General features: G+C 43.7%; 1 protein-coding gene across 3 annotated transcripts in view; it reads left to right on the top strand.

Annotated features, from left to right (window-relative positions):
• Nucleotides 1-19,172, top strand: part of LUC7L (LUC7 like) — a 36,610-nt gene that overhangs the window by 8,226 nt on the left and 9,212 nt on the right. For all 3 annotated transcript variants that reach the window (XM_074965642.1, XM_074965644.1, XM_074965643.1), the window contains exons 3-7: nt 9,955-10,053; nt 11,764-11,874; nt 15,637-15,780; nt 16,308-16,484; nt 18,167-18,255. In XM_074965642.1, the coding sequence (XP_074821743.1) occupies nt 9,955-10,053; nt 11,764-11,874; nt 15,637-15,780; nt 16,308-16,484; nt 18,167-18,255 (620 nt within the window). The remainder of the gene's footprint in view (nt 1-9,954; nt 10,054-11,763; nt 11,875-15,636; nt 15,781-16,307; nt 16,485-18,166; nt 18,256-19,172) is intronic.

Below are 19,172 nucleotides of genomic sequence, written 5' to 3'. Positions count from 1 at the left end.
GGCGAACAATGTCAAAAAGTCGCCCATAAATGATATTACGGCCTGGCTCCAATGTAGCATTTCATTTTTTTGTGCGCATGGGGTTTAGGTGCATGCGCACAGCTTAGAGGGACTTGCTTTCAATGGTAAATATTAAAGTATTATAAAATCAGTCATTTTATATTGCTGTAGTCAAGCTACACTGCTTAAAATGTAGTTACAATTTATAGCCTTGCCTTTTGTAATATGGGGGCTGGAGCTGGCATGCTTGCTGCCAACAGAGGAAAGGTTCAGTATTTAATCTTTAGATTGTACCACTCATAGACCACTATAAAATCATGGTATCAGTAGGAGCAGCTGTAGCAAGGCTGTTTTGACACTTGTGACAGGGCAACTTCTGCAATATCGTGGGTGTATCTTAAGAGTTTGTATTATAAATGCAAATGTTTGTGTATTATTGTATGTAATGTTTCAGGCAGGGAGATGTGACTAATGTTGACTCTGGGAAGGGCTATGAGCGTCAAAGGACTAGTTGAAACAATGTGCCAGACAAGAATGAACTTTTAAAGTTTCCTAGGGGAAGATCTATGCGAAGGTATATGCAAAGGTACCCCCCTCTGGTTATGCAAAAACTCAGCCTTGAGGAGGGGACCTTTGTCCGCTGATCACCTGTTCCATGAGAACAAGGTTAGCGGCCCAAATGGTAATAAGGAGTAACTTCCAGAATTCTGATTATTCTTGTTTTGAATGGGTGTTACGGTGTTATGAATTTGTAATCACAGAGAAACATCTGTCGTGTTTGAAGGACTGACTCCTACCTACTCCGGGGGGAATTTTGCACCAAAATATTAAAAAGTCTGCACACAATATTTTAATATTTGGCATATTTTATTTGTCAAAATAACACCATATAATCACACCATTTTCAATTATTTTGGTAATTTATTTCAACATACTTTTCGGCAAGTATGTCTGTAACAATACAGATAGCAAAACAGATTCAGGAAATGTTTTTTGAAAAATAGATTCCTTACTAGGCATATTGGCACATCTGTGTGGCTCCACAGCAAGCAAGAGGACAGAGTCTTGCATGCATGCTCAGCCCTGCCCCCCGACTCCCCCTACCCAGCCCCCCCGGATCCAGGTGTGGGTCAAGCAGGCTCAGCCTGGCAGAATCCAAGTATGGAGGGGCTTTAGTGTTGGGGGGATACAGGTGTGGGGCAATTGGGCTGCGGTTGGCTTGGTGGGGGGTTCTGGGTGCAGGGAGGTCCAGGTGAAGGTCATTGGGGCTCAGCAGATGGGGTCTGGAAGTGGAGAGCAATGGGGCTCAGTGGATGGGGCTGGGTAGTGGAGAGTGAGGCTTGGTAGGGTGCAGGTCTGGATACAGTTGGTTGGGACTCAGTGGGGTTGGGGTCCAGGTGCAGGGAACTCTGTAGGGGGGTCCAGGTGCAGGGGGATGGGTCCTGACAGCTGGAAGTGGTCCAGGTGCAGGGATGGGGATCCGGATGCAGGGGGGAACTAGGGGTGTCTGTGTGTGTTTGTTTGTGGCCGGGGGGGGTGCGATCTGGATGCACAGAGGTTGGGCAAATGGGGATGGAGCTCCGCCTACGGTGATCCCTCCCCCTGCGGCTAGAGAGTGGTGGGAGCAGGAAGTGGAGGAAGGGTGCAGAGATTCCTGCAGCCAGAAGAGAGAGCCCAGCCCCATCTCCTGAAGTGATTTACGTCTCCGACACCTGAACCAGACGCACGCCCTGGGTGTGGGAATCCATTTTTTTTGTGGGGATGTTAATTTTGAATTCCCTGAGTAGTAAATGATGGAAAGAATTCTTTTAGCTTCTCCCAGAACGGCCTTGTCTTCCTTAAGGGCTTCTTTAACATCTCAATCGTCCAGTGGCCCCACTGATTGTTTAGCAGGCTTCTTGCTTCTGATGTACTTAAAAATTTGCTGTTAGTTTTTGTTTCTCTTGCTAGTTGCTCTTCAAATTCTTTTTTGGCCTGCCTGATTATAGTTTTACACTTGACTTGCCCGAGTTTATCCTCTTTTCTATTTTCCTCAGTAGGATTTGACTACCAAATATTAAAGGATGTCTTTTTGTCTCTAACAGTCTCTTTTACTCTGTTTAGCCATGGTGGTGGTTTTTTGGTCCTCTGTTTTTGTTTTTGTGTTTGTTTTTAATTTGGGGTATATGTTTAGTTTGAGCCTCTATTATGATGTTTTTAAATAGTTTCCATGCAGCTTGCCGGCATGTCACTCTTGTGAATGGTTTCAGAGTAGCAGCCGTGTTAGTCTGTATTCGCAAAAAGAAAAGGAGGACTTGTGGCACCTTAGAGACTAACCAATTTATTTGAGCATGTTGTGAATGTTCCTTTTAATTTCATTTAACTAGCTTCCTCATCTTTGTGTATTCCCCTTTTTGAAGTTAAATGCTACTGTGGTGGGTTTCTTTTTTCTCCGCACAAGCATTTTAAATTTAATTACATTATGGTCTCTTTTACCAAGCAATTTGGCTATCTTCATCTCTTGGATTAGATCCTGTGCGCTCTTTAAGACTATAGCAAGAATTGCCTCTCCCCTTTGGGTCCAGGACTAGCTCTCCAAGAAGCAGTCCTTTCTGGTGTTTAGAAATTTTATCTCTGCATCCTGTCCTGAGGTGAAATGTTATCAGTCAATATGGAGAGAGTTGAATCACCCATTACTATTTTATGGCTTCTCTGATCTCCCTGAGGATTTCACAGTCCCCATCGCCATCCTGGCTACATGGTTGGTAGTATATTCCTACTGCTATACTCCTGTTGTTCAAGCATGGAATTTCTATCCATATAGATTCTGTGGTATGGTTTGATTCATTTAAGATTTTTATTATATTTGACTCTTCGCTTTCTTTCACATGTAGTGCCACTCCCCCACCAGCATGACATAATATCTCATTCCTGTATGTTTTATACCCTGGTATTACCATGCCCTGTTGATTATTGTTGTTCTACCACGTTTCTGTGATGCCTATTATTCATCTAATACCAGGCACTCAAGTTTACCCATCTTAGTATTTGAACTTCGGGCATTTGTAAACAAGCATTTATTAAATTTGCCAATATTTAATTGTCTGCCTTCATCTGATGTAATTGAATGGGCCTCTTTTTAATTTAACTTTCTCTTCAGTTCCTACCTGTACTTCATCAGCTTCTATCCTGTCCTCTTTACTAGGATATAGAGTATCCCCATTTATAAATCTTCCCCTAAGAGATGTTTCAGAGTAGCAGCCGTGTTAGTCTGTATCCGCAAAAAGAACAGGAGTACTTGTGGCACCTTAGAGACTAAAAAATTTATTTGAGCATAAGCTTTCGTGAGCTACAGCTCACTTCATCGGATGCATTCAGTGGAAAAATACAGTGGGGAGATTTATATACACAGCGAACATGAAACCATGGGTGTTACCATACACACTGTAACGAGAGTGATCAGGTAAGGTGAGCTATTACCAGCAGGAGAGCGGGGGGGGGGGGGGGGGAGGAGGGAACCTTTTGTAGTGATGATCAAGGTGGGCCATTTCCAGCAGTTGACAAGAATGTCTGAGGAACAGCGGGGGGAGAGGGGGAATAAACATGGGGAAATAGTTTTACTTTGTGTAATGACCCATCCACTCCCAGTCTTTATTCAAGCCTAAGTTGCTCAAATAAATTTGTTAGTCTCTAAGGTGCCACAAGTCCTCCTTTTTCTTTTTCCCCTAAGAGATGTCTCTGTATGAACCTTGTGCTGTTCTGCACCTGTTGGCTTTTCCCCAGCCCTTAGTTTAAAAACTCTTCTATGTCCTTTTTAATTTTACATGTCAGCAATTTTGGTTCTATTTTGGTTTAGGTGGAGCCCTTACTTTCTGTATAAGTGTCTCCTTTTCCCAAAAGGTTCCCCGGTTCCTAATAAACCTGAATCCCTCTTCCAAACATCACCATCTTATCTATGCTTTGAGATCCTGCAGTTCTGTCTGACTTCCTCCAGTTCCTTTGTTGTCAACCTCCAGAACTCTCAACCGGAGAAGGAGAAAGCATTTTAAAGAATGCTACCCTGAAGGTCCTGGACTTTCTTGTAAAGAGAGCTGGTGAGGGAAATGTCAAACATGGTCTATGTCCCCAAAATTTGACGGTTCGATGGTGGTTACAGGAACTTTAAGCATGTGAGAAAAGACTGTCTCTCTCATCACTGCCTCCAATCCTGCCATCATTTCTATTTCAACTTTCTCTTTCCATCCTAATAAGCCATCAGCTTTTTAGAAGCCAGGTGTGTGTATAAAATTTTGGTAGAATTTGAAAGAGTTGCTTTAGAAACCTCTTGCTCAAATGATCGCAAATTTGGATCATCCCCCCCCATGAAGCACAGCAAATTTCAAGGTAAACATGCAGATTTTAGAACATTTAAAAAATCGTCCTTTAAAAGAGAAGTCTTCTCTGCTATAACAATTGTATGAAATTAATCATCAGCAAGTGCTTTGCTGTGTCTAGATCCCCCCCACAGTAAAATCTTGGCTCAGTTCTTCTCAATGTGATGGTCTCAGCAGAATGAGAACACCCCATGGAGTTGAATACATCCTGAAAAAATAGAACTGAGACGTGTGATCTGCCACATTCGTGTCAGTGAGTGTTCTTGTCACCTCCTCCCTTGTGCTTAAGAGCCGGTGATATACCTCAAGCATGCCTGTTCTCAACTCCTCGCACCAGTTTCAGCATATAGTGTATTCTTGTGTATGTTCCTAACATGCTAATTCTTAGCTCCCCACCCAGAAGGGCAGGAGTGCCCCGGGTGCTGGCTCACATGGGGGGAGCCGAAGGGGGTCTCAGACATCCCCAAGAGAGGCAAGGGCCCCCAGATCATGGCACGAATGGGGTGGCACAGAGAGGGGCTCAGACACCCCCAGAGGGGAGAATGTGGGTATGACCAATGCCCCTGCCCCTCCCAATTCCCCTGCCACCCACTTCTATGTCTCCCCTTCCCTTTCACATGTCTAATCTATCATCTTTTCAAACAGAATTTTGAGCACCTTCTGAATTTTCTGTTATACTCATATTCCTCCTCCTCCTCCCCCCGCAAGTCCTTTGACAGGGGCGTATTGTAGCAATACACCTACTTTTTTTTTTTTTTGTTTTTCACATTTTTGCCCAGAGTTGGATTTGAGTTTACAGTGCCTCAATATTGCTCAGATTTGATGGCTGTAATATGTCCTCTTGAGCTGTGCAGATCCTATGAGTTGTGGCTGGCTAGCAAATCTCTTAAGCACACTGTCTGCACATTTGTGTCGGTGGGTCCCATGCACTACCTGGGGGGTTAAAAGTCCAGCTAATCAGACCATGTGACCACACTTGGAACCCTGTTTTGATCCCTAGGTTTGCTCAGAGAAAGTTGGTAGAATCTGTCAACTTAAGAAAAGCTAGTGTTTTTTATTTCAGGAGGGATATACCTTGGGAACCCTTTGCCGAAAGAATCTCAAATTTGGATCATTAAACCCACCCGGCAACCCCATGAGGCACACCAAATGTCAAGGCAACTCGAGTAACCATGCCGATTTTAGAGCACTTACAAGAGTTAACCTTTAAACAGAAAGGTGCTCTCACCTTAACTGTAGCAGAGCTGGCTCTCTGCTGTAACAACTGTGGCTTGCGCCAGTTTGATTTATCTGGCCACTATGGATATTTCAAGGAAGCATGGAAAGTCGTTATCCTGGAGACAGGGTGTCCACTCACCAGGCTTGTGAATGCCAGTGCCAGGATGGAATTTCATACTTCCCATTGGACTGGTTTGTTAACAATCCACTGGTGGGAGAAACCACCTCTCAGCAATATGATCAGACTTGTTGGTTCAGCTTCAGCTTCCATTCTCTTTTTTTCTGTCTCATGACTGCTGAGCCTGGTTCCAAACCTGTGTGGCGTAGGGAGCCAGCACAGAGGTTTCCAGTGAAGAAAACATTGTTTAAAGCTTTTGCGGTCTGTTCCACCTCGTGGGTTGCGATAAGCTACAAAGTTGTTTTGTTGTCACCCTCCGGAATTCGCAACCAATCAGGTGGAGAAACATGGAGAAGGGAGATGGACTATTGCACTCTTGGAGGCTGATGCTTAGCTGGAATTTCTGAGGGACTACTTGTCCTGAACTGAATGCAGATAGCTCTGGCCTGGTGGTCATCTAGATTGCTAGTGGATCTGCCAACAGATTGCCATGGAACAGACAATGGCAGCACTTCTGGAGGAAGTGTCAGCTGGTAATCTTCCCTAAATTGGGTAGCTCTATTAACTGATCATATAGTTCTGAAAGCGACAGAGGTGGAGCATCACCCAGAGAATTGTATTGACACAAATTACCATTGCCTGCTAGCAAGAGAGTGGCGAGCTGATGAAACCTGTGGCATGGCAGAGATCTCATCCATGAGGACCTGAATTTTGTTGAATTTTTCCTTGGGCAACTCACAACATCCAAGTTAGTTGTGAAAGATGCTCTTAGGGGTTAAGAGTTCTTGTGATGGAGTTATTGAATCTGCAGGAGAGCTCCTTAGAAACATGTGATGCCCCAGGATCTGGATGACTAGGCAAATGTGGTGACTCTGCAACCAGTAGGTTTTTAAGGTAGGGAGGGGGTAAATCTCAGTGCATTGTTAGCCGTTTTGGTAGCCATGCTGAGACATCAGTTACATAGACCACCCGTGAAACAGACGATAGTCCAGAGGACATTGCCTGTAGTTGATAGCGGTCATCTCTTACAGGATAGAAATGTTTAATGGCAGGGTAATATTGGCACATGAAGATAAGCCTGCTTGAGGCCTATGGAACATGAAAAATTCTGGGGGATTGTTTCTTGATCAGAAGGGCCAGTGTTCTATCAGGAAATCAACTTGGTGCGCTGAGGTAAAGGGCCCCGTGGAAACCTCCAGACATCTAGATTACCACCAAAAATGTGGAAGAGAAATCAAGGCTTCTCTGCTGATTGAAAGCAGGGTGATTGCCCCAAGGGAGAAAAGTTCAGAGATGCATTGCTTTTCATGAGATCTGGAGAGAGAAGGGAACAGTGTGGAGTGAATTGGGGGACTTCTTGAAAGTGAGGACTTGAGCCTGAGAGCTTACCTCTCAAATCAGAGAAGGTGTTATCTCTGCTTGCAAAAAATGTTGAACCATGTTTTCAGGAGAAGATGGTTCTAGGTTGTGACTGGACCTCCTTGTCTTGTGGAAAATCCTCCTCTGGCTGGTGTTGGAAAGGAATTCTGACAGAATGGCCCCACAGCACGAAAGGGGTGAAAGGACACTCGCCGGTCTGATGTTGCTGAAAGCTGTAATTACCACAAACTGACCTGAAGCCACTCTAGATTCCTTTGGAGATATTAGGCTCGGCATGATTGTAACATCTTAGTAGTCCTTCAGAGCTTTTTCTAGAGACTTAATCCAAATGTTATCCAGTTAAAAGGATCTTGGAACAAGGCTGCTCCTGGAAGTGGTGGCTGTATTTAAAGGCCACAGCCTGTCTCCATTTGGCAGCTCAAGCTAAGAGTAAATGGCTTGATAAGTCAATTAGAGCAGTTGTTTCATTGTTAATAAACTAAGATTATGTTGATGTCACAAGTGATGATTTTAAAACTGATATTTCATTTCTGTGTAGTCTGTCTTTTGTGTTAATGTGCTTGCTTCATTCTGAAAATTTCAGTCCTCCTCTGTACCTGTTCTGCTAGCGTGCATGTGACTCACACTGCTCTCTTGTTTACAGAATAATAGAAATTGGAGCTGTCCTCCATCATCATGGGGCTGCTGCTGCAGGATTAGATCAGACATTTGTAGGCAGTTCTCTAGGTATTTTCCTCAGTTCCTGGCTAGCTAATTTAGAGATATTTAGTTTTAATCTTAGTCCTGCTCAACCCCCTAATCATCTGGGTGTATACATACATACATACACATGTCTGCAGCATGACTCTGCAAGCTCTGATGGAATTTGTTCTCCACTCATACATGGGCCTTTGGCTCTGGAGCTCTCCAGATGGTAAATATACTTTTTTCCATTTTAAAAAAAACAAACCAAGTGCTTGGCAGTCAACGCTGATAAATGCAGGGATGAAACTAGAGGGGTCAGTTGTAAATATTTTAACTAAAACCTTAAAGCCCCTTAATTTTTTTTAGTTGATAACTGTGGAAATAGATTTAAAAATTGGGAGCAGATGGCAGAAGTGATTGAAGCCTCTTTTGGCAAGGAGGCAGTCCTACTTAGTGTCTGGTTAGCAAGGTGGATTAGTTTTAAATCAAAGCGATTTTATATCTCGTATTTTAATTGTTTTGTGTTTCTACCTTTTAGGTGTTTTCCTAAAGAAAGGTTGATTCTCATTGGTTGGTAACCATTAACATATGTTGATTGCAACTAAATGTAGCCTTTACACTACGTTTGGTGCTTTTTTTTTTTTTTTTTGCTAACCAGGAGGGTACACTATATCTATACACCTTCATTTAAGCAGTTATATAATGCATCTTATATTTATTCTTAGTCTTTATTTTTTTACATTATTTGTTATGTTAGAAAATGGGGAATGATGCATTTCTTATTTCCTAAACTAATTTTTAACTGTTAATTTGTGTCAAGCGATACTTGGATTGAAATTCAAATGCAATTAAAAACACACACGAACAGCATTTCATGTTTTTATTGCATAAAACTACCTTTAAATGTGTTGGATACATAAGAAAAGAAAATTTATGAAAACATGTTTGGCATTTAAAACTAAGGAAGTATTACCTGTAATTAGTTGAATTGACGTTGTTGTTCCTGGTCACCATGTCCTTCAAGATTTTAGAACTAGTAGATCTCACCCTCTCATATCTAGTTTTATTCATAGATTGGAAGAGCTTTCCTGTTTTTTCAACTCCTAGTTGGTTTCCTAACTTCGAATAAACTAGTCATTGGCCTGAAGTAGTTGAATAAACTGAAGTAAAGAAAATATTCTCTCTCCACTTGCAGAAAAGGGTACTACTGTCAAAAACTGGTTTAGCATTTCAACAAACTCTGGTTCCAGGTGCTTAGCTGGTGATTTCCACCAGTTCAGTAGTTTGACTTTCTTTAAAGCTGGTCAGCAAACATGTACTCCTTAATATTTTTTTTGTTTAATTTACATGATTTTAATAATTTAGGTCTTAACATAAATTATAAATAAGTTGCATCTGAAGAAGTGGTTTTTTACCCACAAAAGCTTATGCCCAAATAAATCTGTTAGTCTTTAAGGTGCCACCGGACTCCTTGTTGTTTTTGTAAGTCTTAACATAATTTATCAATTTCAAATGTAATTGTAAATAGGTGTTTTGGTTTTTTTTAATAAACTTGTAATTTAAATTACAAGTTTTTTTTATTTATCAACCCTGCTTGCTAGTCCGGTCATTCGTATGGGCTTGTGCAAAAGAGGCCACTGCGTTGGTCCAGTGGGACTTCAAATCCATAGCTGCATTAGGCTAACCCTGTGAAAGGGAGCTGTCAATGGAACTCTTAATACTTCTCCGCAAGTTAGCTGCTAGCAGGCACATGGACATACTGGTCACTGGCCCCATCCTTTCACCTTCAGACTGAGTTACTCTTAACCAGGAAGCAGTACCTGAGTGATGGGGTTGTATTGGGTTTCCTTGGACACTTTCTCAGTTACCCCAGTGTTAATGCATTTTTCCTGTTGCCCTTTAATATTAGGAGTCAGATAACTAGTTCATTCTACCTGCCTCTGACTGTTGAGTGATATGTTTTGCTTACATATAGTCAAAATAGTGCTACTTCAGAAGCACCTGGAAGAATAATCCAACCAGACATGTCTCTTGTGGCCACTTCTCATATTGGTAAATCAAGAAAGAAAATCGGTTTCTAAATTGCCTTTGTGGGTGTGATACATGAAATGAGCATTTACATAGCTATCAGCAGTTAAATATCAGTGCTTGTTGCAGCAGTAGAAAGTTCTTTCATTGACCTTTCTCTTTACTTTCCCATAGCGTATGGACCTGGGAGAATGTACAAAGATCCATGACTTGGCACTGAGAGCAGATTATGAGATTGCAAGTAAAGAGAGGGACCTATTTTTTGAGCTGGATGTAAGTATTGTGATTTTTAATTATTTGTGTGTAAACAGCTCAGTGTAACTTCTGATATCAGATTGAGCAGCAGAGTTCTGCTAATCTTTCTGTTTACTGTACTATTTGCTAATTTGTAGTCATGTCATGTCATGACTTTCCTCATGTCAACCTGATGCTGAATTGAAAAGTTAAAATTAATTATGGCATTTGCAAAACCTAGGAACAAAAACAGGCTACATTCCTTTTCTGCTCAGAACTGCCACTGCTCTCAGCAAGGCTAGAAATATCATGCTCTGATGGGCTGTGAACAGGGGTGAATTCTAACATTAGAAACCTGCTCTGTGTAATCGTACCTTTGCCAGCCTGTGCTTCCGCATTGATTTTGTGCATTGGAACTGCTCAAGCGTAAAAGCAATGCTAGCTCTCCCATCCTGGCTGCTCCGGCGTGTCTGTGTGCACCCGTTGTCCATGTAGTGGTGTTTCAGTGCACCACATCAGCCATCTAGGTGTGAGTCCCCCGCTAAATCTCAGAATGTAGAGACTTTGTCAAGTTACAGCCAGAACAGAAACTCTTCAGAGCAGTCTTCATTCTATTTGCCCACATCTATGTTCAAAATAAGGCGTAATGACCCTGCTGTAGTTACTTACCTGGGAAAGGTGGGGAGGGGGGACAGGGATCAGTGAAATTCCCTTCCCTAAGCAGACAAGCAGCTGTTGACTCTTAGTTTGCCTCATCTCGGTTTCACAAGAGTCGGTCATTTTGATTCTGTTGTTCCCTGCCCTAATTTCATTTCTATTGAAATATCAGAACCCAATGCTTTTTCTATCTCCTGCTCCTTTATTAGCTCAGTATTTTTCTAGCTAAACCTATACATTTGTCTTCTCAACTCTCTCATTAATTACTGGCACCCTGCCATTCCCCTCCCCCCCACCCCCCCTTTATGAGATCACTGATATCCTGGTCTCCTAGTTACCTTTGCTTTTGCATCTTCCCTCACACTAAGGCTATGGCTACACTACAGAGCTTACAGCTGTGCATGCAGCTGCACCAGTGCAGCACTCCAAGTGCAGACTCTCTAAGCTGATGGGAGAGAGCTCTCCCGTTGACGTAATTACTCCTGCCCCTGCGAGTGGTGGTGGCTACGTCGGCAGAAGAAGCTGTTCCACCAACATAGCACTGTTCACACTGACGCTTAGGTCGGCGTAACTTATGTCACTCGGGGGGGTGGGGGAGGTGGCGGCTTATTCTACAGTAAGTGGTAGTGTGTTCATAGCCTAAGGAAATACTGTATCCTTGCCCCATAGAAGAGTAAATGACACTGAGTAAAAAAAATATACAGAGGTGGATTAGGGCAGAGCACAGCCTCCTTTGTGGGGCAGGAACTCAAATCCCAACTGTATCACTGCTTCAAAAGAGTAAGAGATGAAGGGAAAAAGACAAGCTGATCTCCACCATCCATTTAGAAGTGTGTTCCCCAGAGTGGGTGCTGCTAGCATGAGGAATATAGGAATTGCTGTGCTGGATCAGGTCAGTGGGCCATCCGATCCCAGTTTGAAAATGTTGCCCTACATCCACTCAGGTAAGAAAGGAGAGCTGTGTGGTGGGTTGTGATCTGTAAAGGAATCCTCCTGGCTGGCTCTCCGTAGCGAAAGAGCCAGAGCCCAGCAAATGCTGCTTGTATGGCAAAAAGCACCCATAGTTACAGTTCTTGGTTTGAATACACACAGGCTATGGATCACCTGGAATCCTTTATCGCAGAGTGTGACCGGAGAACTGAGCTGGCGAAGAAACGCCTGGCTGAAACTCAGGAGGAGATCAGTGCTGAAGTGTCTGCAAAGGTATCACTCTTCAGTTCAACACTTCTTCTGAGGGCCTGTGTGCATTGTTATGACTAGGTATATCTATGTTAAAATGTGATTTCTAAAACAAGAGACCTAAGTTACTTCTAAGTTGCGCGGCTGTGCAGCAGGCTATCAAGGGCCGTGCAGGCGTGGAGAGGCACCTCTCCCTGGTCCCAGCCCCGGAGCTGCCCTGGCAGGGGAGAGGCGCCTCTTCCCCGGCCTTGGGCTGCTGTGGCGAGAGAGGGCTGGGGGGAGTCCTCTCTCCCCACCACAGCCTTGGGGCAGCCTGCACCCCAAGTCCCTCATCCCTAGCCCCATGCCAGAGCCCGCACCCCCAGCCAGAGCTTTCCCTCTGCCCCAGCCCTGAGCCCCCTCCCACACTCTGAACCCCTCAGCCACACCCCCTCCATATTGGTGCACATAACAAAATTCTTTCCGCACATGGACTTAAAAAATTAGAGGGAACGTTGCAGGAGACTACAAACTATTCATATTTCCAAAATGTGGCTTCAGCCCTTCTGCGGTGGTGGGGTTTTTTCTTACCTGCATGGACAAGAAAACCATGTTGGGATCGAGATGAAGACAAACCATTCTGCTTTCACCTGTTTCTAACCTTTTTCCTTCCACTCACAGAAAACTGTTATGTTGTGTTTGGGCCACTGTCCTGTCTTGCAGCCATTTAACGAGTTGCTAGTGCAGAGTGGTCAGGGCTGCCTGCCTCTTGTCTGGCTGACTTGGCTTCTAGCCTTGGCAACTTTGTCCAACTTAGTTTTTCTGCTTGAAGCATTTTTCTCTTCTCTTGTGCTGTTCAGTGGCGATCTCTTTAGTATTCCCAATCCTCATAGTTGGGGATGCCCTAGGCCCTGAAGCTCTGAGTTTGCTCAGTGCTGTCTCCTGCTTCTTTGGGATGTTGCTGTGAAGTCTTGGCTGACTGAGGAGGTGTCTCCTGGTTGAATGCTGCATTGCACAAAGAGTAAATGTACCTGTAGCTTGCACTAGTGGCAATTTAAACAGTGATTTCTTACCACCAAATCCATGTTGGAAGATCCCTGTTTTCTCATTCATCATATGGCTCCTAGTGACACTTCCTGTGACCATTCGCTTCCCCATGCCCCTTATGAGACAGGAGACCTGCATGCGCGCACGCACACCCAGCCCTCTCTCCCACCCCTCTGGCATGGAATTTGTATAATGTGTATTTTGCTGCTTGGTTTCTCCTGTAGCCCAGGTGGGTGTCCCCTCATCCTTTCTCCCTTCAAGATGAGCGCACGGGTTTTCTCTCAGCGTGTGTGTGTGTGTAAATGGTTCACTCCTTCCACAATTGAAAATACCCACATTGCTAATGACTACAGGGCAAAGGAAGCTACCCAGGGATGCACAGGGATATTCAAAAAACTAAATTCAACAGGAGAAACTGCAATAAAGACACAGCAAGTACAGATGAGGTTAAAAATAACAAGCCATGACCGTGATGTTGGTGGGGGCTGGAGGAGACTGTTTGCTGCAGTGGCTGTGAGCAGCTGTGTCCCTGTTGCCCTCCCTGTGGGGAGAAGAGCAAGAGTTTAAAGAAAAGTGGGTGTGGAGGAGAACCCTTCAGACTAGCTTGTACAATCCCAAAGGAGGGGTAGCAAAACAGCCGTATGTGTGGGGATCAGTTGTGGAACTGTGTGATGTGTTCCCCATCTAATTTGTCATACATTTATCATACACCTCTGGCTGTCTTGCTGTCCATATCTGCTTCCATCATTCCACATCTCTGAGCAGCTTCCAAGAGCTACTCTTGTTAAACCAGCCTGCCAGATAAATGTTACTTTCTTGCCCCAAATACCAAATTTCCCCATGAAATAGGCCCTGGCCTGAGGCCCTTGGTAAGGGAATCCTGCACCAGGGATAGGTTTATATCCTGTCTAGTGATCCTGCAGGGCTGGGAGAGGAAACTCTCATCTGTCTCTCAAGAATGCTCTAGCTCAACCTGAAGCTGTGGGCTTGATACAGGAATCACTGGGTGAGGTTCTCTGGCTTTTGCTATGCAGGATGTCCAATTGTTTGATCAGAATGGTCCTTTCTGGCCTTAGTCTATGAATGCAGAACAGGGATGTTCCTATCTTTCACTTGGGATACACAATATCTGCTTCCAGCCCTGGGAAGTCATGAGATTATCAGACCCTAAAATCTTCACATTTTAAAATCATTTTTGAGGTTTCTGTGGCTTCCTCTGAGCCCTGTTGGTTTGACTGAAGGTAACCTAGGCACTTGGCTTTATCAGTAGGGGATACAAATATTAGCGTGTTTTAGTACTCTGGGAATATTGTGTCTCACCCTTTTCCTGTAACCCTCAAGCAAATACAGAATGCCTGGGGGGTGGAGTGGCTGAGAGGTGCTCTAAGTAACTTGCTTGTGGCTTTGCTACAAGTAAGTAATGCATTAAAATCATGCTGATCAACCCTATATACCAAACCATCATGCATCTAATATGTAGTGTATAAATATTAGTGCTGTATTTTAACAAAGCAGGAGACCATTATCCTGTCATCCCCTCCCCGAGCCTGAGGAATTTATGCTGCAGATGCCCTGGAATCTTGGTCTGCCAGTGACCTCCCAAATACCAGCAAAGGTCCGAAAGTACCATCCCCATTAACTACCCTGATTTTTTTTATTTTTATTATTTCCCCCCACACCCTTTGTGGTACTCGGGAGGAAATTTGCTGTGGCAGAAAAATTTGGAGGTCAGTAGCCCATATTCCTTGAGCTCTTCAGCGCAACTCCAATACTACTGAAATTTGTAACCAGCCAGTTCTTCTCCCTCTTGGAATCTTACAAGCAAATGTAGGACTTGATTGAAAACTTTCTGTAGTTCACTGTAGATATTGATACATCATCTTTAGCTGGGGCAAAGATTAAAATAATAAGGATGCTGCCTGCAGCTACTGCTTTTACCTAGTGTGTTCTCGAAAGCATTCTATCTCTGAGGGTGTCCCTCTTGAAACATCGTGGCTTTCCTAATAGATTGGAAATAGGTGTCCACTCCAATGAAGCTAGAACACTGTAGAGGCAAACCAGTGTTAACAGCGTTTGAGTAGTTACAGTTTAATTTGAAATACAGGTGGCTCCCATGGAGACTGTGAGCACTCTCTCTATATCTCACAGTGGAGCGTGACATGGGACTTTGTGTTCTCAAAGTAAAGTTTCTGCCATCTGGTACTATCCTGTTAGCCGGCCTGCATGAATACGGAGGCAGAAGATAAGTTAAGTCTTCCCTGCTGCTAGAAGTAGGAGGTGCATTTAAACCAGTTCCAGGTTAAGATATGTCAGTGAAACTTGCAAGGCTGGTTCAAGGACCTGGATGTTTGGCCCTTCCCTGTGTAATTATTTGTTCCATCCCATTTGTTAAAACTTCAGGCTGGGGGGCTAGCAATTGCTAGGGAGGGAATCCCCCAAGGGAGCTGTCACCCACATGGGGGGTCTGGGCCTGAAGGAAGTTCCAGTCATCGTTAAAAGATCCTGGTAGTGGTGGGAGGGAGGCAGGAACAACCAGGAATAGAAATTGGGACCTGGAAGGAAAGGACAGTTTTCTCTCCCTCTCTATGGGGGGACTACAGGCCACTGGAACCAGCCCTGGGGTCATGGTGGCAATGGAATGGTTTATTGTAGGCCCCTGTGTGTCTGTAGCTATAAGTGCAAGTGAAGGATTCATTGTCTGCAAATCCCACAAGCTTTACAGGGTTCTTTGTCTTATTAAAAGCAAACTCCTCTCTTTAGGCAGAAAAGGTTCATGAGCTGAATGAAGACATAGGAAAACTGCTGGCTAAAGCTGAGCAGCTGGGAGCTGAAGGAAATGTGGATGAATCCCAAAAGATCCTGATGGAAGTGGAGAAGGTCCGAGCAAAGAAGAAAGAAGCAGAGGTTTGCCAAGATCAACACTTACTATGTTCCCATGTTTTATGTAATGGTGAACTGAATTAGTAAACAGAGCACATAGCACCCAGCTGGGCAGCCTCCCCTCTCCATCTGCACAGTGAGTTAGCAAGTGATTGTTCTCAAAGAATGAAAGGAGATGAAATGTTCCCTGTAAGCTTTCATCCATCTAACAATGCCTGCTGCAGGGTTTCTTTCTTTGAAGCAGCTGGTACTAGCCATGATCAGAGAGCAGATACTGGACTAGATGGACCATTAGTCTGATCAAGTCTGGCAGTTCTTGTGTTCTTATTAGCAGGTGCTTTTTTAGGTCTTTTTTTAAAGCAGGAGGTTGCATAGTAATAGTAATTTCTTGTACAGATTTTACTGGAGTGTTAGAAGTGGTCCAAATGTTGAGAATGAGATTCCTGTTTAAATTTAAAACACTCGCTTCAAGCTCTGTGAGGGTTGCATGTGTCCTGTGTGTGTGTTATGGTGGTTTCCCCTGGTTTTGAGCCATCTGTGCCTCTCCGCAGGAAGAATACCGCAATTCCATGCCCGCATCCAGTTTCCAGCAGCAGAAGCTGCGCGTCTGTGAGGTCTGCTCCGCGTACCTTGGTCTCCATGACAACGACCGGCGTCTAGCTGATCACTTTGGAGGCAAATTACACTTGGGCTTCATTCAGATCCGTGAAAAACTGGACCAGTTGAGGGTAATCAGTTATATTTTAAACAGCATCCCTCTACTTTGGCCAGGCATGGCCCGACAGCTCTCCTGTGAATACTTATTCATTTGATTTGTTTTGTAACCTGCTGTCTTTGGCTTGTATGGAAACTGTACACAGTCTTTGTTCTGAAACACTCTGACTTCAGGATAGATGAAACTCCAAGTGGAGGTTTGCCTAAGCCCTGTAATGTCTGCTTAACTGAAATTGTACCCATAGAGGAACAGGGCGAAGAATTACACTAGACTGGCTTCCTCCTTACATAAATTGGGTTCTTGGTATGTTCTGAATTGGAGTCCATAGGTCTGGGCCACAATTAGCAATGGGAAGTCTGTCATTAGTTTTAAAAATTATACGTATATTTTTTTGGGTTTTAACATTTTATAAAGCACTCAGACCTACTGGTGAGATGCTGTAGCAATGCAAAGTGTGTTTACAGAGTGCTGACCATGAAGGTCTCAGTGAAGCAGAAGCTGAAGCATTGATGATGGAATGATTTTCAAAACATGAGCTTGAAGTGAAGTTGGATGCACAGACAGTAGCTTGGCTCATGAATGGTAGAACTGATACTTAGTCAAGTCAGTCACTTCACAAGCCTTACAAGTGAACTGGTGCTTTCTGCTTGCTCAGATCAGGTTTCTCCATTCTGTGCTGTGATTGTTGAGTATTTGTATTACAATAAGGCCTAGAGGCGCTAACCAAAATCAGGGTCTCCTTGTGCTAGGTGCTTTACATACACACGGTGAGAGACAGTCCCAGCCCCGAAGGGCCTACAACCTAAACAGATAATGCTACAGCTAACAACCACAGGCACCCAGAGCTGTGTTCTTTGCACCATATGTTAGTGATACTTTCAATGGATGTAGGGGAAACACAGGACTTTGAATAGGGGTCTTGGCAGGCAAGTAAGCAGCTGCTTTTCAAGTGTTAAATAATCTGTAACAAAGTCTGTACCATCCATGTTCTGCTTCCCAGCCTTCCGTCTCATCTCATAAGCAGTTCTTTATAGCCTCACTATTTAAAAAGCATAAACAAGATGACATGGATAATTATAGGCGTGTTAGTCTGATATTGATCCTGGGCAAGGTAATAGATACTGGACTCGATTATTAAAGAATTAGAGGAGGGTAATATAATTAATGCCAATCAGCATGGGTTTATGGAAATTAGATCCTGTCAGACTAATTTGATGTCTTTTTTTTTTTTTAATGAGATTACAGGTTTGCTTGATAAAAGTAATAGTGTTGACGTAATAATATACTGGGACTTCTGTAAGTTATTTGACATGATGCTACACGCTTTTTGATTAAAAAAACTCAAGTGATAAAAAACTAACATGGCACACATCAAATTGATTAAAAGCTGGCTAGCTGATAGGTTTCAAAGTGAAATTGTAAATGAGGAATCTCATTGAACGGGTGTGTTTTGGGGATGTTCTATGGCCTGTGTTATGCAGGAGGTCAGACAAAATGATCACAATGGTCCCTTCTGGCCTTGGAATCTGAATCCCTTTCAAGCCAATAAAGAGTCATGACGTGTTGGAAAAGGCAAATGTTGCACAAATCTATTGAATTACTGCATTTTGCCTCCAACTGCAAGGTCTTCCTGCTGTCTTAGTTTGCTCTCTTGTTGTGTGTCTAACGCAGCATATAAATTCTTTCTCAACTTAGAAAATGGTGGCAGAAAAACAGGAGAAAAGAAACCAAGATCGTCTGAGGCGGAGAGAAGAGAGAGAAAGAGAGGAGAGAATGGGCAGACGGTGAGTGAAAGCAAGTGAGCCCCTCTACAGGGATGGGCTGTAAAAGTGTGCAGTTCTCTTATTTGTGGCTGTTACAAGAGCCCTGAAAATGACAGACAAATCCTTTCCAAAATAATGCCGTCATTAAGGGCTAAGAGAGCTGCTGTGACATAGGCAATGGTGGCTAACCATGACAAAGCAGGTAAGCCTTGTGTCAGGCTCATTCCTGGCACTGTGTTATTGTCCCTATGTAAGCTCCTAGGAGCGCACTTGATTAAGAAAAAAAATCTTTATAGTGCTTTTTTTATCTTTGGCTGCATTGCTGAAAGTTAGAGGCTCCTAGGAACTTTCAGGCATGTGCTGCCTTATCCCCTGCTTAAGAAGCCAACTCTGAACACATGGCTTCAGCTATGGCCCAGTCTCTATCCTTCCAAAATTACTAAGAAGATGCTGCTGGGTCTGCTCAAATAGCTTCTGCCGTGCACTAATTCCATGAACAGACTTCAGATTAGGACATTGTACTGAAACAGCACCAATCTGTGAGTGAAGATGTCGAGGCAGGGAACAGATGGCAGGCATCTTCACTAATTAAAAACATAAGAAAAGCCAATACTGGGTCAGACCAAAGGTCCATCTAGCCCAGTATCCTGTCTTCCGACAGTGGCCAATGCCAGGTGCCCCAGAGGGAATGAACAGAACAGGTACTCCTCAAGTGATCCATCCTCTGTCACCCATTCCCAGCTTCTGGCAAACAGAGGCTAGGGACATCATCCCTGCCCATGCTTGCTAATAGCCATTGATGGACCGATCCTCCATGAATTTATCTATTTTTTTGAACAGTGTTATAGTCTTGGCCTTCACAACATCTTCTGGCAAAGAGTTCCACAGGTTGACTGTGCGTTGTGTGAAGAAATACTCTCTTTTGCTTGTTTTAAACC

This window comes from Natator depressus, chromosome 10 (assembly GCF_965152275.1).
Source record: "Natator depressus isolate rNatDep1 chromosome 10, rNatDep2.hap1, whole genome shotgun sequence".
NCBI lineage: Eukaryota > Metazoa > Chordata > Testudines > Cheloniidae > Natator > Natator depressus.
This window is presented reverse-complemented; position numbering and strand designations above follow the sequence as displayed.